We start from the raw sequence: 24,811 nt of genomic DNA on the forward strand, positions 1-24,811 counted from the left end.
CACAACCTGACCGAAGGAACTGCTAACCTATCTAGAACTTTCCTAGGACTTGATTCGTCCTCAAACTAGTACTTTTTTCAAACAAAATATCTGTTCAGGACCAAATTGCAACACAAAATCTTCAGGGAGGAATCCGAAACGGTGTTTCCACACAGGCCCCAACTATAAATTAGCCAAACTTATGAAAGTGAAGCAAACAAAATATATATAATAAAATGATGGCTTTGAAAAGTGGAAAAAGGCTTTAGATGAAAATGACGCATGGACTAGCTTTGGCTTTGGAATGACCTGAACGGCCGAGCATCACCTCCCTCACCCTCCACCTCATTATAAGGAAGGGACCTCAATATTTAATGCTTTTTCCACTCTGTAGCACGAAAAATATAATCCTTTTTTTTTTTTTCAACAAACGGAATTAGACGAAAAATATAATCCTGGTCCGTTGAATTTTGTGCAAAAACAGAGCCCCTTGGAGAGAAAATTCTAGATGAAATTTAGTGCACTGACTCGTTCATTAAACAACCCTCAAGTCAAAAAGATCCAATCTTTATCACATCTACCTCCAATTTTTGAGCTATATTGGATTTTCAACTCAAATAATTTCTGGGTTTTGCTCAGTTGACCAATAGTTCAGGTTTTGTTGAAGCTTCCAGGAAAGAGGGTTTATGAGGTTTTGCACTTTTTTAGTATTTTTAAAGGCTAACTTAACAAAGTTTGATTTGTATTTGAACTCTGCCTCAAGTTCATGTTCTGTTCTGTTCTGTCTCGATTCAAAGTTTGATTATACATTTTTTGGTTGAAAACTTGTAGTTTTGTGAATCTGGAGGGGCCATGGTGGTGGTTTTCTTGGTTATATAAGTCGGTTGTTGAGACTTCTGGTGCTAATTATAGTTACAAGTTGTGCTAGAAAGTTGTTTGCTTTTTGGTGTTCAAAGCGTGGAATATGAAGGGGTGTTTTTGAACTGGGAGCATGGTGGTTATGTATGGGTAGCACAACAGTGAAAGTTGGTGCAGAGCATAATAGAAGTGTTGCTTCTGGGATGCCAAGCTTCATTTCTCCAACACCAGTTTCCAATCAAATGTAATTTTGAACTCATTTTCTTTCTGTAAAAACTTTTATTTGCTTAACCGTTAATTATTTCGTGTAATTCGTTACTCACACGGTAACTCTTAAATGGTTTTTGCAGCATGATCGAATTGAGTTTTGCAGATGGCTATAAGTTAGTTTCATTTTTTACTCGTCCTGTTGTAGTTATGTCAAGTAGCTAGTTTTTGAGTTCATTAAGTCTCCATACCATGTCTTAAATGTTCACCGAGTGCTACTGATCTGAGGTTGACTGCTGTATGGAGGTACAACATCTCAAATCGTTATGCAGTCTAAGAAAAGGAAGATTTGAAGATTTATGAATTCCATGCGCCATTTTGAAGTCTTAGGAGAAAAGGAAAGAAAAAAGGAAGATTTGGACATTTTACTATTTCCTTGTGGCATTTTGAATTCATACGTTTGCATTTGTCGAAATATGTGTTACATTTGATAACTTCTACTGGCGTCGTGCAATTTTTGCTATGTATGTCACATTATAGGGCATAGATGGAAGGAATTGTAACTTGATCAGTTGAAATTTTAGGTGTTATTCTGCATTGGGAGTTTGTTCAACAAGGACTTAATAATGTTTATATGCAGAATTTGTAGAGTTGTAGGTTTTTATCATTTAATTGTTTGAAGCTATAAACAATTATAATATTACATCTGTTTCAGATCTTATAAAGAATGTCAAATTAATTGATTATCTACATCATCTTAAGCCATCTATCTTAAAAAAATGGGAACGTGAAAAATGAATAATGATGATTACAAACATCTAACTGTAATATGTTGTGTTTGGCATTGGTTTTGAGTATTAAAGCTTGGATGGGGTTATGTGTTGTTGAAGCTCATTTTATACCTATGATAAGATAATGTGATGCTTGATGTTTCTTATGTAATTACATGTTACCAAATAATTTAAGCCCAATGCGAGGAATAGTGATGTCGATTTTTGTTTGTAGTACTTACAACCTGGGGATTATTACAATATACATAAAGGGTGAGCTGAAAGGTTTGTAATTCTGGATTTCAGGGCCACAGAAGGGAATGCTACTCATTCTTCTCGAATTACAGACTTTGGAGTCCTGGAACAGTATCTAGGTTTCCGCATCGGGGATGGTGCAAATGTCAACCGAAGTATGTATACAATGAGCATTTTCTCCAATGTTTTTCTCACAATCAATTTCTCTTTTGATTTGTTGTAAGTTTTACAGAATAAGCAGTTACAACTTTTTTTCTGAACCCATTCATCAGGAGATTGACTACATGCTGGCATAACACTCTTGACTGTCACTGCTATCCTAATATGTTTTTACTCTTCTAATTCCTTAACATTTACACTAGTAGGCTTCCTGGTTCACTTCTTCTGGTTTCCATTAAGAAGTTGCAAAGTAGAGAATTATGGCGCTGGCAGAGATCATTAAAGACTACTAAAGCACATAGAAGTTTATAATGTCAAACATTTTTCATGAATCAAAAAATGCAAAAGAAGATTTAAATCCAAATGCACCTGAAGTGGAACCAGGAAAATAGGATTGAGTTTAACAACAGCTGAATTCAACCTGATAAGGCATTCTTTGTTTGTAATAGAGTTTCCCAGAATCTCCAGGTGCCACGAGTAGTCTGTGTTGCTTGATTCCCTTTCAAATCTTAATTTAGTTTGGATGTTATAAAAGATATTGAGCTAGAGGTACTGGAGCTTAGATAAAGACAGTGGGCTAGCATGGCAATTTGTGGGTATGCCAGTTTAGTTTGTCTTTGCTGAATATTGGAATCCTGGTGTGCAAGAAACTAGTTTTCATCTGAAAGTTAGGGTTTGCAATTCCACATGTTATATTAATGAGAATCCGTGGATGATGATGTTAGATTTTAAGCATGACCTTATGCCTTGACATGAATAAGCATATTCTGATGAGAATTTCTTGGAATGCATCAAAATTTCATAATCTTTTATTGCTTAGACTAATTAGAATATCTTATTTAATTGAAAATTTTACTGCAGCCTTTTAAGTCCATGAAATTTGATGGATAGGAAAGATCAAATTTGAGCTCCAATCTTGCGTTTGACTCAGTGGGCCTGTACTTCATGGTGATAGCATGTTTGATTAATTTAATCATAGAACTATAAAAACTGTTCCTTTTCTGTTTAAAACAGTTTTCTTTCTTTTTTTTTTTTTTCTTTTTCCCTTCTCAGTCCATGGGGTCTTGTACTCTTGTGTTTAACTGTTTAGGTTTTCAATATATTTAGCTGAATATTTTATGTTGGTGTAGGTCCAGCATTCAATCTAGGTGTAACTAATGCAGCAGCAGGTACTGATCTCCAATCTGGCAAGGTACTTACAACCTCATTCTAAAGACGTGTTTATTTTTGTTTTTAATGTTGAAAGTGTTGCCTTTTCCTAAGGTTATGAAATTGATTCGTAGTACATGTTTTGATGATATATATTGCTTCACTTGATCGTTCAGTCTGCCAATTCAAATTTGCCTTCTGCTATCTCGATGCCTCAAACAACACAATTACAAAAGGGGTCACAACCAAATGTACTTTCTGTACCTGGTGCTCATCATGAGAACTGGGGGGAGTCTAACATGGCAGATTCCAGTTCCCGCACTGATACTTCAACAGATCCAGATGGAGAAGATAAAAATCAGCGGGTAATGTGCTTTAACAACCTTTAAACAGTTTGCTTGTAGGTTGGTTTGTTCCTGCCTCTTGACCTTTCTGCTCTATTACTTACGCTGTAGGTTAAGAAGCTTTTCAGACATTTACTCCTGGAAACATTTTGCATGCACGCATACATACATACATACATACATACATACATACATATATATATATATATCATGTGGTCGTCTATATATTTACATGTGGGGGTCTAATATTGTTTCTCTTTTATTAACTTGGGTTCCAAGAGAGAATGCTTTCACGTACTATTTGCAAATGAAAAAATTATCTGGAAAACTGTCATAAATTGTGCATATAATTCTTCACCAAGTAATGTGCATTTGAGTCAAACTAAATGTTAGTTGTGCCATATGCAGGGTGACATGGGTCAATCCACTGGTGCTGCTACTTATGACTCTAGTGACAAATCAAAAGAAAAGAACATGGATCAGAAGGTTTGCTTTTTGGAATGTTCGTCTCGTTACCCAGTTTGATATGGTGGTTGCTAACTCTTTTTGCTTCTGACCTCACCCAGACATTGCGTAGACTTGCTCAAAATCGTGAAGCTGCTAGGAAAAGTCGATTGAGAAAGAAAGTAAGATTTTAAAGTTCCATTTACATTGAATACCATTTATTTTCCTGAGGATTTTGATGTTTCAGTCCTCTTGTTTGCCTATCTCTCTGGATTATTTGAGAATAGAGTGTCTCTCTTTCCCTCCCTCCCCCTCCCCCTCCACCTTTCCTTTTTTTTTTTTTTGTTTTTGGCATGGGGAGGGGGAAAGATGAGCAAAAGATACTGTTATTTCTTTGGACTTCAATTTGTAGAGGACAGTGTAATTGTAGTTTGAGAACTAGATTGGTGGATAATCAGTAAGTCTGCTTTTCCTTTGCAGGCTTATGTACAACAACTGGAGAATAGTCGGCTGAAATTAACTCAACTAGAGCAGGAACTCCAAAGGGCACGACAGCAGGTTTATTATTGTTGGTTGTTAATACTTTTTATCTTGTCCAACACCAACCTCTTCAACTGTAATGCATATTACAATCTATGGTTATTGAAGTTGTTCTTACTGCAGGGAATATTCATTTCTAGCATGGGTGATCAATCTCACGGAACAAGTGGCAATGGTATGTTCTATTTCCTTGTGTGAATTGTTGTTCATCACAAATAATCCAATGGAAGCGTTAATGCATTTGAGCCTAATCTTGTATCTAAGTCTGTTGGCTATGCTATTTAAACTCATGTACTACATTCCTGATCTCTCATGTTGTTCTGTCTTTATGACAGGCAACCTCATCATAGTTGAGCGAGCTTTAGGTGTTATTGTGTCCAGGAATCTTGATGTGGTACTCAGTCTTAGGTGTTACTTTAGAATGTGAATTTTGTGGATGATCTTGTGGTCTCTACTGCAGTTGGACAAATTAGATGGAAGGATTTCTTTTTTATGTATGATGATGATTCTAAGTCCATAAAGAAGACAAGAGCCTGCATGCAGAGATTATTTTGTTCTATGTCGGTATAATACAATTGGAAGGACCATACATGATTTTATGAGTAAATACTGCAGAAAACGAACTATTAATAATTAATACAATTGAAACCTGATCAATTCGTTTGGAGTTACAATGTTCACCCTGTTTTAGATGGTTAGTAATTAGTACATAAAGTGAACATAAAAATCTGGTATCCTACTGGATTTTGATCAAACTATTTGTGTTCCATTCAGATTTTTATTTAAAGATAACCGAGCCATTTAAAGTATTCTACAATTTTTGGATTAGCTAACAATCTAAATCTGATATTCTGATTTACAATTTTTAATGAAAAAGACTCCAGTTTTGCAAGTTATGGTGAAGGAATCTATCCGAGTTGGGAGGCTAATGTGTCATAGGAACTAGTAATTATGATCAGTTGAGTTTGTCAAGACAAGTGGTCTCTATCATATACAAGCTCTTCCATGTATTGAGCAGGGAAAGAATTTCCTAAATGGAGTTCCTTGCCTAGCATGCTCTTAGTTACCTTCAATAAGAAATGTGGAAGTACAGTAGAAATCTTTACTTATTTGCTTTCTCTTTACTAAATTTGGAGATTAGATTATTTATTCAACTTATGTCTCATCTAGAGATATCACAGATGTGAATAAATAGAAGATTTGTTCGTTCATCTGGGAATTATATCACTGAAATTTAAGTTGGAGTTTACATAAAAAAAATTAATAACAATAAACTGGTCCGTTGCACATCATTGATGCTGCTTTCAATCCTTTGACCAATCAATTGTGGACAATAAATTTCCCTTCCAAAAGTTCGTCGCTTTTTCTTTTGGTTTTTTTTTTTTGGGTACTTTTATCTGTCTTGTATACAAATATCCTTGCCTTATGATGTTTTCACCAAAGGAAAAATGGATTATTTGAAAGAGCCAGGAATTTCTGGATATCGTCTTTTACTGCTCCATCTGATTTCCTTCTCATTGGGAGGGAAAAATTATCTCACTGCAGTCACGTGAATTTCAAGTAAAAATAAGAGTCGCATCTCAATTATGTTCTCAAAGGAGGTGTTTGTTTAGTGGATTTGGGCTCAAAAGAGGTGTTTGTTTTAGTGGATTTGGGCTCAAGGTTTTTAAAAATTGGGATCCTATCTTGTGTCATTTTGGAAGTCATAGGTAGGATCTTACGATTAAGATCCTACTGAAAAATGCAAAAATCAACATTTTATTTATTTATAAACTTATTGTTCATGAAAATGTATGCAAAATAGATGTAGAAAATGTGATATGAGCTAAAAATATTATGTTATTCAACTATAATGTATAATTTCTAGCATCAATAGATCAAAGTTCAAGTCGCCCAGTATTTACTTTATTTTTTTGGCTAAACATTTGAAAAAATAAATACCATTGATCGAAATTTGTTAAATGCAAGACTCTAAATTCCAAAATTTTAAGACAGCTCTTAGTTTATATAATATGTACTTGAACAAAATTTTGTATAAATTTTACAAACTTTAGGATCCTAATAGGGTTGGGATTGAATTTGTAAATTTGAATCCCAGAATTGTGGGATCTCAACCCAGGATTGGGAATTTAACAACTATTTGGTGCTCTGCTTCAAGAACTAAAATCTTTATATGGGTTTGTCTAAGGTGGGTGAGCTAAGCAATAGTGAATCACAAGGCTTCTGCAATTGGTCTATGAAAGGCTCTTTGTATTACCTTGCATGTGGACTTCTCTATCTCTCAGATTTTTTTTTATGGCCAATTTTACCTGAAAGAATGATCCTTGCAAATTCAGGGGCCATGGCGTTTGATGTAGACTACGCTCGTTGGTTGGAAGAACATAATAGGCATATTAATGAGCTTAGGACAGCAGTAAATGCACATGCCGGTGATGCTGATTTGCGTGTAATTGTTGACAATGTCACTGCACACTACAATGATATTTTCAGGGTGAAAGGTACAGCTGCGAAGGCTGATGTCTTCCACATCTTATCGGGTATGTGGAAAACACCTGCAGAAAGGTGTTTTATGTGGATTGGTGGATTCCGCCCATCTGAACTTCTAAAGGTGTGTGTTCATACTGTAATTAATTTTTTCTCCATATCCTTACATTAAGTTTTATTTGAAAGAGTGCTGGCATTAGATATTATTGGTAGATATTATTGGTGGCTTGTAGAAATTGGTCACTACAAGAATATGAGAGAATGGAGAGAGAACCATTCATATTTAAGATCTAGCAAGCTCATGATGTATGCTGTGTTCATAAGAAATGTGTCTCCCTCGACTCGAACCTACATCATAACTCTTGTATGCTATGTGACAGTTCTGAATGTACTCACAATTTGATTTTTTTTTCTAATAATGATCTGAAGATTAGTAAACTGTGTTTATTCTCAACTTTGCAATATTTTCTTCAAGAAGAAATGTAGTCCTAAGCAGCATGTTATCATATGAATGAGCGGTCTCCTCCTTATGTAGTTAAGCCCTTTGGGAAAAACAGAGTGCTGAATGTGCAAAAGTAAATTTATGTTCGATTCTAAAATGTCTGGTTTCTGGGCTTTACATGGTTTAATGTTAATATTTGTACATGAAACTTCTGCAGTCCTGATGTTAGGAAGGAATGTAACGCAGGGTAGTTTGCCTTTTTCCTGCATGCTTTATAACTCTCCTGGTTTCATTTGTCATCATTTCCTGTCTGGTTGATTACTTGAAGCATTGATGAAGTGAGTTTATTTATTGTAGTACTAACTTGTGTTCCATTGGGATTTTTACTTCGACGGTCTTGTTTTACTCTCTAGCAGCTGATACATTTCTGTTTTTCGATGATACTATATTGTGAGCATTAAAGTTCATGTTGATGTACTTTTTACCGAGTTGCTTGATACCTGGATGCTTCTGTAAAAGGGTGGCAGTATTTTGCTTATAAATGAGCTGGATTAGGATTTAGTAGAATATATTGTTAATGGACTGTGAGGGAAGCTTTGAGTGCTTGTTAATTTGTCGGCTACGTGCTCTAAGTTGGCCAAGTGCTTGAAAATTTGAGGGATTTCCTTCTTTTGATTCTGAAATATCTTCACCTAGCTTCTGAGACATGACAGGTCGATCTGCAAATTTTTGTTTTGAAGTCATTGATGTACTTTGGCACTATGACATCTGTAGTGCTCTTTATATCTTATTCATATTGTCTAACTGGCATGGATGGCAATGCAGCTCCTTGAGCATCATTTGGAGCCTCTGACTGAGCAACAGATGGCTGGTATATACAACTTGCAGGAATCATCACATCAGGCAGAAGATGCTCTTTCACAGGGCATGGAGGCCCTGCAACAGTCTCTGGCTGAGACATTAGCAAATGGTGCTTCTGGCCCTGAAGGTGCATCTGGAAACGTAGCAAACTACATGGGTCAAATGGCCATGGCAATGGGAAAACTAGGAACTCTTGAAGGTTTCCTCCGCCAGGTATTGTAGTTTGACTTCTTACTTGTACAATTCAGTATCCTGATGACTGCTTCAAAAACCATAAATGCTACAACTTGGATGAGGTAGAATGTTAGAATTGTTCCTCTGATCCTTACACACTGCTTCTGTAGGAGATGATCAACAAAAATATGTGGAAACTTGATATATTCTTTAGTAACAATGTATCTGCTTGCTTGATGCTTTTCGTTTGACATTAGTCATATTGAAGTAGATGGTGCCTGGTCTAGTTTGATTTGTGCAATTGTTAGACTTCCAAGGAAAAAGTTCTGTAAATATTGATGTAAGCTAAAGGAAGTGCATAACTGGGACTCTATAACGTTGTCTTAGTACACACCTAAATCCATCAAATATGAAATTAGTGGTAGTTGACAAACTTCTGTTACATTTTTTAAACTTAAGCGCGATAATTAGGTCATATGCAGGGTTATCGATACTGATCAATGCATGTTTGAAAACTAAATGTTGGCAATAGTTGAAAACCTGCAGTCTAGTTTGCTAAGATGGTAAAATTTTTTGCTGAAATTGTCGTTCTGGCATGTAACAGGCAGACAACTTGCGACAGCAGACACTCCAACAGATGCACCGTATACTGACCACAAGACAGTCGGCTCGTGCCCTTCTGACAATAAGTGACTATTTCTCGCGTCTTCGAGCCCTGAGTTCCCTTTGGCTGGCCAGGCCACGAGAGGGATGAGTGAAGCTCTGCTTCTTGCATCTCACTAATACTGTCATCAACTGCATGTACTAAAAGGCCTATTACTTGATGTTGCTCGAGGGAAAGCTGGAGCAACCATTGCAGGCAACCAACCCAAGCCATTAGGTGTTATTTGTGTTCTGCTTGATGTAAAGTTTTCCTGCTAATCTGCTGTTGTACAATAGTATTTACTTTTCATGGTAGGCTGTATGCTGCTGGTTTTTCTGCTTCCAAACACATATAATAATATATGTTCATATTTATTAGGAGTATGACAGAAAAGACACACCTAGGTTTTAGCCATAAAATATGTACAGAAACCAAAATGATTTGAATAAATTTATTCTGGCTTCTGTTTTCCACCATTCCCACTCTTCCACCCTATTCCTTGCCATTTTTGTTTGTTTGGTTGGTTTTGCAGATGTGCAAGCTAGTTGTGCTTCTTGTATCTTTTTTTTTTTTCTTTGGGGTGGATGCTTGAAGCAAGAGTGATCTTCACATTTGGGAGCATGAAACTATGAAAAGAATTCAAGTCTTCCTTTGCTTAGTTGACCATGGTGTCCTTTTGCAATCAAAAGAATGTATAGCATGGTTTTCTTGGGGATCAATTGAAGTTTTATCAATTTTATAAGAAAATTACCAGATTAGTTCTCTTTCATTTGAAAAGTATCTCTAATTTTGAGCAAGTTTCAGTATACGAATTCTGGTCCCTTATTCATATAACCTTGACAAATAATAAGATGGATGACAGAAAAGACACACCTAGGTTTTAGCCATAAAATATGTACAGAAACCAAAATGATTTGAATAAATTTATTCTGGCTTCTGTTTTCCACCATTCCCACTCTTCCACCCTATTCCTTGCCATTTTTGTTTGTTTGGTTGGTTTTGCAGATGTGCAAGCTAGTTGTGCTTCTTGTATCTTTTTTTTTTTTCTTTGGGGTGGATGCTTGAAGCAAGAGTGATCTTCACATTTGGGAGCATGAAACTATGAAAAGAATTCAAGTCTTCCTTTGCTTAGTTGACCATGGTGTCCTTTTGCAATCAAAAGAATGTATAGCATGGTTTTCTTGGGGATCAATTGAAGTTTTATCAATTTTATAAGAAAATTACCAGATTAGTTCTCTTTCATTTGAAAAGTATCTCTAATTTTGAGCAAGTTTCAGTATACGAATTCTGGTCCCTTATTCATATAACCTTGACAAATAATAAGATGGGATGTTTGACAATAAAATTTGGCCAGTTTCTATTTGTCCTCCATTAAACAATTGAAAATTGAATAACATGGACGATTAATTCATTTTCATGAAAATTGATGGAACCAAATTGGTAAGCAATGAAATGATATGGAAGTAAATCATACTTCTTCCGCTACTCAAAAAAAAAATTTTTTTTTTTTCTATGCTCGTATTAAACTCAAGTGCTATTAAAAAGTTGGGTGGCAAAGTGCACAAATGGTCCAAACTCTTTTGTAAGTCAAACATTATTAGTGCCTTAAATTAAAGCAATGTATTTTAGTCCCAATTATTTTGACAACAATAATTTTTTGTCCAATAATTCATTATCAGTTATTCTTTGACCTAAAAGATGTCAATTACTGATTTTGTGCTAATAAAGTGAGGTATAAAAATAGAAAAAAAAACCTTATTCCATGGAAAAAGGCATGTGTTGAAAAGTTGATGTAGACATCAAATTTTTGTCAATTTTTAATGTTTTCCTGAATTTTTATATTTAATGAGTTATTTATTTTCTTACATTTTAATGTGCATTCTTTCTCATTTTTGCAGGTTTGTTTTAGGAAAAAACAAAAACAAAAACAAAAACAAAAACAAAAACAAAAACAAAAACAAAAAAAAGAAGAAAAGAAAATCAAAAAATTTTCTCCTAATCATTTTCCCTACCAAAAAACACTTAACCCATTCCTACACTCAACTTTCTTGATCTTTCTTGTCATTTGGTAAAAATCATCATTTTGGCAAATCCAACACACAAGCTCCTGTGAGACCCTCAAGAGTTGCCGGCTTTTGTGGTTTTCACGGGAATTAGGTTTGTCCATATATCAAAAGTCCTTTGGGCTTGGAAAAAAGACATTAGCCTTGTCTCGGGGGAGTATGTGGTCTCTTTAGGTCTAGCAGGCTCCCTTGTGGAGGTTGATATCCCACATCGGGGTTCGGAGGAGTTGGGGTAGAGTAGATAAGTCTCCTGTGAGACCCTCAAGGAGTTGACGGCTTTTGTGGGCTTTTACGGGAATTAGGTTTGTCCAAATATCAAAAGTCCTTTGGGCTTGGAAAAAAAAAAAACACACAAGCTCCATTTTTTGGCTACAAGTCCCTCTCGGTTCTCTGCTCTCTGGGGGGACCAACAGAAAAGACCCAAAAAAAGAAACAAAAACACTCCCTCTCTCGGCTCCTTTTTCTTTTTTTCTCCCAACACACTCACACACAACTTAAAACAAAAAAAGGAAGCAGCGATCGGTTAGGCTATTTGGAGCTTGGCAAATTTCATCAAAAACTTTGGCCAAGGGACCAAACTCCTCATTGAGGTATTATTTTTCTTCTTTTTTCCAGCTTTTCATTTTATTAACTAATTAGATTAAATTCATGTTTTGCTATCTATTTGTCTCTTTCTTTTACTGATGTTGTTGTTATGTGGTGTTGTTGAAGTTTTGGGGTAAGCCATGTATGAAATTAAGAAAAATGAAACGGGCCCATGAATGCATGTCAAGTGTTTGTGAAAATGCCAAAATGAAAAAAAGAACGAATTTTAGGGACTGTTTTGCCTTAATGTAGTTTTTTGTTGTTGTTTTCTGGTTAGCTAAGATTATAGTTGTAATGTAGAGATTATAAGGAGTATTGTAATATAATTTTTATGATTTTTGGTGGAGGTTTAAAGGTTTTAAGAAAATAAAAACTGGACTGATTTCTTGGCTTTTTGGCCACTTTAGGGTCAATTTTTGTTAAAACTAAATCCGGAAATGAAATCTACGCGAAAAATGGAGTGGGGAGGTGTATTTTGAGAAATTTTGGTAACCGGAGAGGTCGCCGGCGGCGGCGTCACCGGCGGCCACCATGGCCGCCAACTGAAATAAGCTTCGGATGACAGGAGAAGGAAACGAAACGGATGGGGAGGAGAAGGAAAAAGAAAGAAAAGAAAAGAAAGAAAAAAGGGGGTTTGGGCTAGTGTTTTATTTTTTAGGTGGGCTTGTTGTTGTTTTGGTTGGGTTTGGGGAATGGACCTTTGTTTTTTTTTGAGGTTTCGGTTGGGTTAGGAGGTCGGAGCCCACGTTTTTTTTGGTTGGGTTGGAGTGATAACAGACGGGTTAGCCTGCTCGTTTCCTTTGGGTTTCGGTTGGGCTTAGGTAATATCGGCCCAAATAAATAAAATTGATGGCCTGATGGCCTTTCTTACCCAAGGCAGAAACCGAAATTTGCACCTTAGCCCCTGATCTTTGGAGTATTTTATATTACGGCCCAGAATATTTTAAATCTCTTTCACTTAGGTCCTTAATTTAATTGTATTTTGGTCCCTGAATTTTATCTTTCATTTAATTTTGACCTCTGAACTTTGGAAAAATATAATTTTTGTCCCCAAAAGTTTTTCGATTTTTGCAATTCAGTCCTTGATGAATTTTGACTCTCTTTATTATGATTGTTTCTTTTCTTTAATAGATAATTCTGCTACTTTTGAATATACTTAACTTGTAATTTTTAGGTTTTCTTAAATTTCTTTGCGTTTGACATATTAGTGTGGATTTAGTACTTTTATTATTATTATTTTTTAATTAAATTGGTGCCCTGATTCTTTTGTTCATTGTGAGTATAAATAGGACAATTTGACTTCATTTAGTCACCACTCCAAACGGGAGGTACTCCTATTTTTATTATTTCAATGTCAATTACGTGCTCTTATGTGCTCCTATGTGTTCTTATGTGTTTATATATTTTTATATGCTTTATTTATTGGATTTAAATGTTCATTTAAATTTTCTTATATTATATTTGTTTAGTTAATTTTTATAATTATTCGAGAGGCATTTAAATACCTCAAAAATGTAATAGATATGATAACTAATTTTATTTTATCATATCTTTCCCATTTTAGATTGTAGTTAGATTCCCCGATGTAATAGATAGGTTGCGTGTTTATGTGGCTTACATGTTATGTGTTTTATCCGCTTTTCTTAGGATTTTAGCATCTAGATATTATGTTTACGTGTTATGTGCAACGTGCTCTTATGTGTTTATTTGTTTTAATTTATGTTTTATTTGTTTCAATATGAATTGTTAATGCATGACGTCATCACACTAGTCCAACCCTAGTTGTGGCTTATCCCTCCGCTTACTTGCTAGTCCAACGCTAGTAAGGATTTTTAGAAATGGGCTAGTCTAACGCTAGACCCTTTAGGTCGTCTTGCGCTAGATTCATCTTTGCGTGCTATTCACTACATTCTCATGCATATTTTTCATTTTTAGGATCTTTTCTCATTTGTATGATATTTCCTATTATATTATCCCCTACCCGCTATAGGTGCTAATCATGTCATTTAGAATTGCATCTCATTTAAGCTAGTTTATTTGCTTGCTCATGTTAGGATAATTATTTTTCAAACATGGGAAATGAGTGATTATAACTTTTTAGTTTAAATATCCCATTAATCCCTGTATAAGAAAATTATGTCACGAGTTTTTGCCTCCCGTACCCTTTATGTTGCATTCCCTTTTCTTTGATCACTTATATCTATGTATATAATTTAATTTCTTTTCTTTACTTTTTAATTTCATCATTTGCATGCTCGTGATCCCTTCAAGGAATTATTTTGGCTTTCGCAATTAATGCGATTGGTTCAATTAAACCCTTGAATGAACATTTTGTCCATTTCGATAATTTTATAAATTTAGATTTGCATCAATGTAGGAAACATCCAAATGTGATAAAATTAAGGGTTAGATTAGGAAAATTTTGACTAAATCTCGCAACTAGCTTAGACTAGGTTGAAAGGGTGCCTTAGCTTTGAGTTAATCGAACCTTTGCCTTCCCTTTCTTCAACCGTGACTCCCGGACCAATTTTTCTCTTGTTTTTCGAAGACCTGGAGTTGTCAAAAAGGGTTTTATTTTATTTTATTTGAGTCAAAAATATTTTAGGGGTGACTTGGTACATCCAAACTCAATACCAAGTGGTGACTCCTCTTTTTCTTAAAAACCCTTTTTAGACTAAATTTTTGGACCCAAATTGTCGCATTTTTTAAAGTCCCATTTTAGATCCTTTTTTACTTAATTTCACATCTTTTATGAATACCCTTTATTTTTATTTTTCCATCGCAAAAAATGGGGCGCGACAGTTGATGAATTAGGTTACAAGAATATGGAACCTACAACAAAACTATTATAAAAGTAGTTTTATGAACTTGGCTGAACTAACAATGAGAGATTCAAAAGAGTTTTTAACGCTTGTGATCACTCTCCTTAAGGTGTTGTTTGCCCACTAACTTGCTAATCAGATTGAAGTAGCAAATTATCCTCTAGGTTATAATGGAAAACAAGAAACTAGCCTATAGCAATTTAAACTTATTTTCTTAAAAAAAAAAAGATGAATTCCTTTTTTTTTTTTTTGGCAAACTCAACCTTTACGGTATGTTTGGTTCCCTATAAAATTGGGATTTAGAATTGGAATTGGGATCATAATTCCAATTCCATTGTTTGGATTTTGCTTCCCTCAAAGAATTAGGGGCTGCTTGGTTAGAGGGTTTGGGAATCACAGAAAGGAATGAATCCCTTATTTGTTGCTTGGGTTAAGTCTATTGGAATGCAAATTTTGGAATCATTTCTAAAAAATCGGACTTCCTTAATTTCCGAGCAAATTGGGAGGTTTTGGACAAAACCCTCAACTGATTCCCTCAGACAATATTTATGATAGGCCTACCCTCTCTTTCTCTCCATCACACGCAGCACCTTCTGTTCTTCTTCTTCATCAGATTTTCTCTCTCTTCTTCTTCATGTCTTATCCAAAATTTCTTCTCCGTTGCCTCTGCAATTTTCTTCTCCGTTGCCTCTACAATTTTCTCTGCAATTTTCTTCTCCGTATGCAAGCTTTTCTCTTCCTTCTTCTCTGTTTTTTCAGGCTACTCACTGGTTAGCTAAAAATAAAAAAGAAAAGAAGGGAATTCGACACAATAACACTAACTGGACCAAAATGCTATGCTCTAGACCCATCACCTTCTCACTTTTATTCCACTCACGCTACTCACTGTGTTTTCTTGAATTACGCATTCAATGGAAGCTCAGAAACAAAGGGTCAATCGATTTTTGATATTTTGGTTATTTAATCCGTGAATACTGGTATAGTTTGGGTGGGCTTCTGGTTGCCTTGTACCTATTTGTAAAATTGTTTGTCTGAATACCTTTCAGTTTCATAGTTATGGGCATTAAATACAAAATCTGCGAGTTTTCCATAAAGAGCTGGTATCTTATGAGCTATCTTTTTTTTTTTTTTTTTGACTTTCACATATTTAATTTATAAATATAAAACATATTAGTTTTCCTTTGGCCGTTATTTAACCAATTTTTCCTATAAAAAGTTGGTATATTTTCCATAAAGAGTTGGTACAAAATATACTAAAAACCTTGCCAGTTTTCCATAAAGAGCTGGTATGTTATGTGTTATTTAACCAAATTTTCATATTTAAATAAATTTATGAAAATTAAAATAACGTATTTGAAAGTTGTGTTTTTATTTGGAAGAACGCATTCCTTGGATGCATTTTTCACCCTTTGGGAAGAGAATAAAAAATCGCCACCCTTTGGGAAGTTAGTTTAAAAACTCCCTCTTTTTGGGAATTTACTCCTTGTTAATGCAGCCACTACATTTATTTTTTGGTATTAATTTTTTAAAAATTTATGATTTTCTTATGTTTTATCAAAAAGTTAATAACTATTGTAGTTACAATTATGGAGATGTTAATTTGTCGTATGTGTAATTCTTTTATTTTATAAGAATTGTTATATCAGGGGTAAATTTGGAATTTAATTGCATTTAATTCTGAAACACTCATCAAACCAAGCATCAGGAATTGGAATGATGCTAATTCTAATGTGTGAACCAAGTTAGATATTGGAATGAAAAGTTTAATTCCAAAACCAGAGTCCATGATTCCATTTCCATTTCCGATTCCAATCTGTGAAACAAGCAACCCCTTAGAATTGAATCTGAATTCTATAAGAGTCCAATTCTATGAATTGAATTCTTTATCCAACCAAAAGAATTTCAATTCCAATTCCACAACTAAACGGGTTCTCGCGCGGATCTAGTATGGGTCAAAAATTAAAATGGGGTCAAGGATATTGGCACCCCTTTCTTCCTGTCTAACTCACCATTTTTCCTCAGCCGCTAGTGCTATGCTCTCCACCGTCACTTCCACCTGCAACCCTAGTATCTTACCTTGCCCACCACCGTCTCCCCCCTGCCTTCCATTTCTCTGGCCACTTCCTCCATCCTTCGCCACTCTCGCCACTCGTCCACCCCAAATTTCAGACACATTTAGGGCTTGTGAGACACCCAGGAGGGATAATGCGAATGCAAAGTTGACTTCCAACAGTAGAGGAACACCTTTTGGTCTCTGAGATTTTGCCGCTACTATTGCCCCGAATCGAAATGGCCTGTGCGGAACTTTGAGCCTAAAGATGTACTAACACATGGCAACCTCGAATAGAGTACCAGTGGTTCGCGCTAAACACCCATCATATTAAGGAAATTACAAGCCAAGTTGGTAAGAGTTGTTTCTTAATTTTTCCAACATCAAAATAATCTACTATCAGAATAATCTCTTAATCTTTCCAGCATCTTTCTAGCACATAATTATTTTTTTGCTTCAAAAAAAAAAAGAAAATTATGATTAGCCAAGAAGGGAAGGGAAGAGAGGGGGGGTTTGGTTTGGTTGACAACGAAACCAATTCTATAACTTGTTGCCCGCAGATGTTTGGGATGCCATCTTGAACAACAGGGCAGTTCAGGATCTCCGGGGCTCAATCTCTGCAGGTCATATGCAACAAATTTATTTGACAAAACTTTCAAAATATATACGTTTATTCCCCTGCCTTCTCTGTATGATTAATCATATAGTCATTTACCTTAGCAACAATTCATCCTACTAGGAGTCTTTTAGATAATTTGAAGAATTCTAGGGTGAAGTTTTATAATTCATATCTGTTCATTGCTTAAAACAAAAGCTTTCTAAACCTTGTTTGAACTTCCTGTATTGCCTGACAAAGACCAAAGACATGTTTAGCTGAAGCTTGCCTGCACTTGTGCTTTACAATGGTTGTTTGTCTTCAATTTATAGAGCACTTTATCTTGTTGTCTTGTTGTTTCTTTTCTTAAAGGAAAAACTTGCTGTCGGGTCAGGGCCTGAAAAATCTTTTATGTATCGTCTCAAGGCTGCTAACTTCTCGTCAATGGACATGGAATGTGATGAATGTGTGTTTTGGACTATTTAATGCTGTCATAAATTCTCACACACTCTCTCATATCGTACATTTAAATGTGTTTGATTGTTCCTAATATGTTACAGGAAGGCTTGTTTAACCTTGTCCTGCATTTAAGTAAAGTCGGTGCATTCTTCTTGATAGCAAAGTTGCGGGCTGACGAAGTTAGACATGCTTAAAGGCTGAAGATCGTCACTCCAGTCTTCCTTGTATCTGTGGTATTTATAAAGGTATTTATTTTCAAGCACTTAGAATGCTGTGAATAGGTTTTTGATGTGAAAATTATAGCTCTATCTCTGGCTTTCATATTTCAACTATTGAGCCTGGTAATAACGGTTCAATTTTGACACTAACTAGCACACTTGTCCTGCAGTTCTTTTCTTGGGTGCGTTTAGTTCTACAGTGATAAAGTCTTGAGCATCTCCTAGTATTTTCGCAAGTTTGTAACTAGTTTTGTATGATCCACACTTGAATATTTGAGAGTTTTATGAGTTATGCAATTGAAAAGTCATGACACAAATAATAAGTTATGGAATTGAAAATTCAGGGCACAAATCATGATGTCTTAACTCATCATTGAACACTTTTCACACTATAAACTAACTTTCCAACAATATGTATGTCAAATGACCTTTTTGAAAAGTTGAAGAGGAGATTGCAGCTAATATGTGAATACATAGTACGCAATCATTTTTACTTTAGAAAAATTATATATATACCTGCATTCTTGTTGCTTAATCTATCAGCATGTGTAGGATTGAAAGACAAATTAAACTGCTTAAAATTCCAATCAAACTCGGTTAGGTAAGAGTTCTTTTGAATATAGTTTGTCATCTAATCAAACTAAACTTAAATAGCATTTCATATTTGTCAAAATTTTAAATTCGGCTCGAACTTAGCCCAATTAGCATAAAATGAAATTTATAATTATAAAATTCAAAATACTTGAGTGTTCGACTCAAGTTTGATTCAATAAAAGTTTGTTTGAGTTCAACTAAATAGATTAACAAATCAAGTTTGTACACAATTTTAAACTTGATAGAATAATTAATGAGCTTGAAAACTAGGATATTCAATTTGATTAGACTCGCTTAAACAGCCAATCATGAATGGGTTTGTGACTTCAAATTGAGAATAATTTGCTATATTTTGAATTTATTGGGGTTCAAAATAAAAATGTATCAGTTTATATATATTGAGTACCAAAAAGTAGAAACAGATAATTCTCAAATGTAAGGGCTTCTTGTACAATTTAAACTTATAAGCTGAAATAAGGATAATTGAAGTTAAACCGTTCAACGTCACATTTTCTGGTTCCCCATGCCCCACCAAAACCCTGACCGGCAAAGTAAGCAAGCTCGCTACTATTGCCGGTCAGAAATTCACCGGCGGCCGTCTGCCTATCCAGGTAACTTTAATTCTTTAATCTCCATTGGTTATTATTCTATGAACTAAACAAACTGCATTAGTTTTAGCTGGTTTTAGCTCTTGATCAGTTTCTTCCAGCTCATTTACTTTTGCATGAATATCTTGCCTTTTTTTATTATTAAATTTTTATAATTATTGAACTGTATAAGTAAATAGTTCTAATTTTTTTCACAGAAATTGGAAAAAGGAAAAGAAAAGGCCTTTATTTTTTTTGGATGAATTAAGGAGAAGAGAGAGAAAATGCCTAATCGAACTCGGCCGATGACAGCATTATTGGTGTTTACCGGACTCAATGCCATTTTGGTCTCAACAATTGAACCAGTCTACGATTTCGTCTGCTTCCATCCCTACTGGGAACGCAGGGTAATTTTGTTCTTTTTTATTTTATAGAAACAATGGATTTTTTTGCTGCTTCTGTTTTGTTTTTTAATTGGGAAATGGGAAAAATGCATTTTTCATCCTCAAAGTTTGGGTTGTTGACCAATTTCATTCTCAAAGTTTCACCCAAAGCACATTTCATCCTCAAAGTTCCGTAATTTTGACTAATTAAGGACAATTGACGGGAATTGGCAAATTTATTGTTAGAACTAACGGTTTTACCCAACAAAAAATGGGTAAAATCAAATGGAGCCATTTTTTAACGGAACAATAATTTGCAACGGACCAAAAGCTCCATTCTTCTCCTTCTTCTCTCTGCCTTTTTGCAACCCCAAAATTTTTTTGCCAATCTCTGGATCTTTAAACCTTTCATCCTCAGAGCATCTGTCAGTGGTTCTGAAGTCTCATTTTTGCCTAATAAGGAGCAAAAGTTCTGAAATTTCCAGTGGTTCATCAACTCCATTCTGCAACTGTGGGTTGAGAACAAAAATGAAGTCTCCAATTGCTCTTTACAAGGAATCTTCTTCCCAGATTCTCATCGCGCCAACAGGTGCTCATTTTTGTTCTCAATCCACAGTTGCAGAATGGAGTTGATGAACCATTGGAGACTTCAGAACTTCTGCTCCTTATTAGGCAAAAATGAGACTTTAAAACCACTAGCATATGCTCTAAGGATGAAAGGTTTAAAGATCCAGAGATTGACAAAAAAATTTTGGGGTTGCAGAAAGGCAGAGGGAAGAAGGAGAAGAATGGAGCTTTTCGTCCGTTGCAAATTATTGTTCCGTTAAAAATGGCTCCATTCGATTTTACCCATTTTTTGTTGGGTAAAACCGTTGGTTCTAATGATAAATTTGCCAATTCCCATCAATTGTCCTTAATTAGCCAAAATTACGGAACTTTGAGGATGAAATGTGCTTTGGGTGAAACTTTGAGGATGAAATTGGTCAACAACTCAAACTTTGAGGATGAAAAGTGCATTTTTCCCATTGGGAAATTGTCAAATGATTAGAGTAATTATAAGACTTGTGTATTGATGCTTTAATGTGGTTTGGAGTGGTGCATTTTCCTTTTTTTCTGGTTAAGTTATTATCAAAGACTTTTGTTGGCACATGAAAATGATGTAGGTTTGATCAATTTTTGAGGGAAAGAAATGAAATTTAAAATTTCCAAGTACGATAAGGTTCTTGTGAGCTGAGCAGAGTTTTGACTGAATTATTGGAACTCAATGGTGTAAAATGTGATACAAGGTTAGATATGAGAAGGGAAGCGAAGTTGAGATAGTTGCATAGGGAACAGATGTCCAGTTTGTATTGAAAAAGAGCAAAAAAAAAAAAAAAGGATAAAGAGAAGCAAGGATGAGTGGTATTAGTGAAGGAGAAGAATTATAGGTAGCTGCTTGACATAATCTGAAGAGCTTTGCAGTAATTCTAGATTTTTTGTACCTCTTCTTGATGGCATCTGGATTTTATGGTGTGAATTGTCTGCTCATATTGTTTATCTTTACTGTGATATACTGTGATAGTTACTGCTGTATCCTCTTCAAGGTTACAGTCACCATCTTCTTCAAATTTTTTACAGCTTTTCAAGAAAGGAATAAGGAATAAATTGTAAAATTGTCAGACTTGAGAGATTTCAAGTGCAACAGAGTTTTAGACAAGCATTTCATCTTGTGTTTGCCTTTGCAGAACCTTCTGTTTAAGCACTGAGTTTTATGGTCAGATATTTTTATATAATTCTCCTCTCTGATGCATGTAAAGTACTCTTACAAGAAACAATATGTTAAAACCTTTCTATTTTGATTGCTGAGACTGAATTTTTATCAGAGAGAATGCCGGCGTCGGGAACGTGAGGCTGCACTGGCGAAGAATCCGGTATCGCATTGAAAATTATAGCAATGGCAAGTGTCTTGGATAAGTTTTCCATCCATCATCCTATGGTGTTTTGTGATTTGTACGGGAAGGAAAGACTTGGAACTAAAAATTCTACAAAAGAAACACTAAGAAACAGAAAAAGAAGGTAAAAAATACTTTCCTTCACTTGAACCTTTACCAATGATTTTGGGAGCTACCCTGAAGTACATCCTTTGGAACACTTTTGGCAGAAAAAGTTTTGACTGAATTTTAATCTCACGCCGAGGGAAATAACTGTTGTAGCTTTGGGACTTCACTATGTAAAGTATGACTTGGAGGTTGGACATGTTACATGTAAAGGCTCCTTCGTAGGTTTATCCACCATATGCAAGTAAAACTAGGGGTGCTTCTTTTGAAATTTTGGTAGTCACAGTGCCTTCTTTCATTTTTCAGGAAAAAATTGGTTGATGCAAACTATTCTGTTCATCCTGTGTTATTTATCCTCTTTGTTGGTTCCTTATGGTAGGAATGAACAGTTTTCTGTTCATCTTTTATCTGTAATCTGTCTCTGTGAAGTCACTCTCATGGACAAAACTGTGTCTGTCCGGGGTTGGGTTTTTGGAGAAAAGAATATGACATTCGCATATCACAGAAGCACCTCTCCTCTGCTAGTATGCAACACCATTTATATTGTTAATTGAAGATGGTACAATCTATGCTGTGATTACCCTATTGTATGTCATACTGCTCTTCTTCTAGTTTCCTTCTGATAGATAGAATAGCATCCCTTTATATGTGACTTCGTACTTCTGCATTAACATGATCTTTCTTTTGATGTCTACATTCTCTAGAAAATTATTGGGATGCTTCATATGAAGTTTGTCTTTAAGTTTCTGATTTGAGTCAGAGGCAGTAGTGTAAGAGTATCTCATCCCTGTACATAATTTTGTTTGGGATCAAAAATATGATTTTTGCACATGGGTCCTCTACCGTATCATCCATCCTTAATGATATTAATTCGTTGGGTGTAGAGGATGGAATTTGAGGTGGGGACAAGGGGTTCACGGATTTTTTAGATGTAATGGTTCAGGTGCAGTTTTCCCCTCTTTAGGAAGCAAATGAAGCTTTTTAGGTCTTTTTACCAAAGATTTTGTCCCACTTGCATAAAATTGGCACCCACCGAAGCTACAATGCTTTGTCAATAGAACTGCCTAGGATTGTCTTCAATGGTGAAACTTCAATTATTGATACATGTGAGTAGTAGAACAGTAGGACATCTCTGGGCTTTGACCCAAAAAAAAAAAAAAAGTATGACTGACACCCCTAGGCCTAAAGCATGCAATGGTTTTGGTGCCTCAGTCTGGTTAGGATTTGGTGAAACCGTTTAGGATTTGGTGCCTCAGTCTTCCATCCGTTCACATTTGTCATTGATCGTAGAAGAAAACATGCAATGTTTTTTTTCTGATACGAGTTACGTGTATGTGGGAGTATATGTTGCTCGTAATTATATTGAACTGTTCAAGAAATCTTGATAGCTAATTTTTTCGGGTCAAAGTTGAATGGCTATTTTCTACAATCAATTATTTCTTTTGAAAATTAAAAGCAATCAAATGTTTTGAAAATATGAAGAAATCTGACAACTTATGTACCAAGGAGTAAGTGAACTCTGGCAATCTGAGTTTTTTTTTCTTTTTTTTTTTTGGTGAAAAAATGTCTACAACGAGAGGAGCCTTGCCCCATTTCAAGGTTCACGCATGGCTACGGCCACATTAGGCATCTTATAATAATTCTATCAATCGCCTGCCAATTGGCTCGTGGTTACAACTGAAACTGAACTCACTCAAACTTTATTATACCAAAAAAACAAAATCGCCTATCAACTGTGCTTTAGTTATTCCAGGATTCAAATTTGAATGTTTCCAACACAATGGCTGAGCTTAAATCTTTACTTGTTTGGTCACAACTCACAACACGTTGACAATCTACAATTACAAAGTTTGTCATTGTGTATATCTTGCGCCCGTGTGGTGGGGGGTTAAAGTGGATGAGAGCATAAATCAAAGGACCCCAGTGACTGGGCAAATTGGGGTTAGGTTCACGCTTTGTCTATCAAGGCACCGCATGTGCTCTCACACGCTTTCTCCCATCCCCACTACCATGTGCACTTGTCTTCTTCTTTGCTTTCTCTTGCCGCATACCCCATTTCTCCTGCTATTCAACTCTTCAGATCCTGTTAAGTTTCTTATTATGCACCATCAGAATCCAGCCTTCAAGATTATTCCTGAAAGAAGAAATCAGGGGTGATAATAGGTCATTAAACTAGATGTTAATAGTCAGTAATGAATTCTTTATTTTTTTTTCCTTCTTGCATTTTGTTTGGTAAGGTAATTAGTGGTTATGGTCTTTTACTAATACTGGATATGAAGATGTGATCATGAGAATGACCTTACGGTAGCTAATGAGCTATTTTCCAGCAAATAGAGTGTTTTTGCTTCATTTGCTGCATCTTATGCTTTTAGACAGCCACATTGCAATAATTCTTGGAAAAAGTAGTTTCATGAGGTGGGGACTATAAAAGGAAAAATTGGTTGTCCCCTCCCTACTCCTAGACTTTCTTTTTCACTTTTTGGTGGCAGTGGGTATTTTTCTGGTTCATGATACATATTTCTGGACAAAATCAAGGGTTATGGGGTTACTAATTAAGCTTCAAAACCAATTTATGTGAACTGGGGCCTGATTTTATCGCTCAATATCTCTTCTTAGTGCAAGCTAATTGTGATTAAGTTAGAAACTATAGTTACTGAAAATTGATTAAAATGCAAGAACACTGATTGCAATTCAAAAAAGGGTTGTCCATGATGGAAAAGAAAAAGGGTCTTGAGAAATTTGGATTGTTTTGATCAGATATGCATACATCTCTAAAGGGGAAGACAAATTCACTTTTGTGTTATTTTGCCTTTTAAGCAGCCCTACAACTAGAAAGCGTGTTGATGTTTATGCGGTTTTGCAACGGTAAGTTACACAGCCCTTTACGCTTTTATGCATAAGGACCACATTAGTTGCTGAAATTGTGACCGTTGGGATTGAGACTAAAATGAATGTTGCCGTTGTACAATATTTGGAAATTATTGGAGACAAAGAAAAGACGTCTAACTAATGTTTTTCTTTCTTAATATTTGGCAATACAATAATTGATCAAGTCTTGTTATGCAAAAGATTTTTATATATCCGAGCATTTATGATCCAATCTTCTCCTC

General features: G+C 35.3%; 1 protein-coding gene and 1 long non-coding RNA gene across 13 annotated transcripts; both read left to right on the forward strand.

Moving 5' to 3' along the window:
- Positions 1-275: 275 nt before the first annotated feature.
- LOC113739990 (transcription factor TGA2.3) lies at positions 276-9,785 on the forward strand. 4 transcript variants are annotated; one of them, XM_072055617.1, is made up of 12 exons: positions 276-670; positions 811-1,081; positions 2,121-2,224; positions 3,359-3,420; positions 3,554-3,742; positions 4,130-4,207; positions 4,288-4,347; positions 4,646-4,723; positions 4,829-4,880; positions 7,042-7,313; positions 8,520-8,705; positions 9,271-9,785. In XM_072055617.1, the coding sequence occupies exons 2-12, from the start codon at positions 984-986 to the stop codon at positions 9,418-9,420; spliced, it is 1,329 nt and encodes a 442-aa protein (XP_071911718.1). In that variant the 5' UTR covers positions 276-670; positions 811-983; the 3' UTR covers positions 9,421-9,785. The 4 variants fall into 4 exon arrangements, with proteins under 4 accessions (XP_071911718.1, XP_027123247.1, XP_027123246.1 ...); XM_027267446.2 differs by having other exon boundaries at positions 281-670; positions 8,457-8,705; XM_027267445.2 differs by having other exon boundaries at positions 281-1,081; positions 8,457-8,705.
- A 1,768-nt stretch (positions 9,786-11,553) lies between these two features.
- On the forward strand, positions 11,554-22,040 carry LOC113740195 (uncharacterized). Of its 9 annotated transcripts, XR_003460409.2 has the most exons (7): positions 11,554-11,962; positions 13,247-13,285; positions 17,390-17,452; positions 17,797-17,890; positions 17,985-18,128; positions 19,501-19,689; positions 21,528-22,040. It is a non-coding gene; the product is annotated as an uncharacterized lncRNA (long non-coding RNA). The 9 variants fall into 9 exon arrangements; XR_011817055.1 differs by having other exon boundaries at positions 11,559-13,285; XR_003460411.2 differs by lacking the exon at positions 17,797-17,890 and having other exon boundaries at positions 11,566-11,962.
- The last annotated feature ends 2,771 nt before the right edge of the window (positions 22,041-24,811 follow it).

This window comes from Coffea arabica, chromosome 6e (genome assembly GCF_036785885.1).
Source record: "Coffea arabica cultivar ET-39 chromosome 6e, Coffea Arabica ET-39 HiFi, whole genome shotgun sequence".
NCBI classification, from domain to species: domain Eukaryota; kingdom Viridiplantae; phylum Streptophyta; class Magnoliopsida; order Gentianales; family Rubiaceae; genus Coffea; species Coffea arabica.

Coding starts and splice junctions, on each gene's coding strand:
- LOC113739990 (XM_027267445.2), top strand. CDS start 984: ATGGGTAGCACAACAGTGAAAGTTGGTGCAGAGCATAATAGAAGTGTT. Junction 3,743..4,129: donor GAGAAGATAAAAATCAGCGG/GTAATGTGCTTT, acceptor TGCCATATGCAG/GGTGACATGGGTCAATCCAC. Junction 7,314..8,456: donor GCCCATCTGAACTTCTAAAG/GTGTGTGTTCAT, acceptor ATGGCAATGCAG/CTCCTTGAGCATCATTTGGA.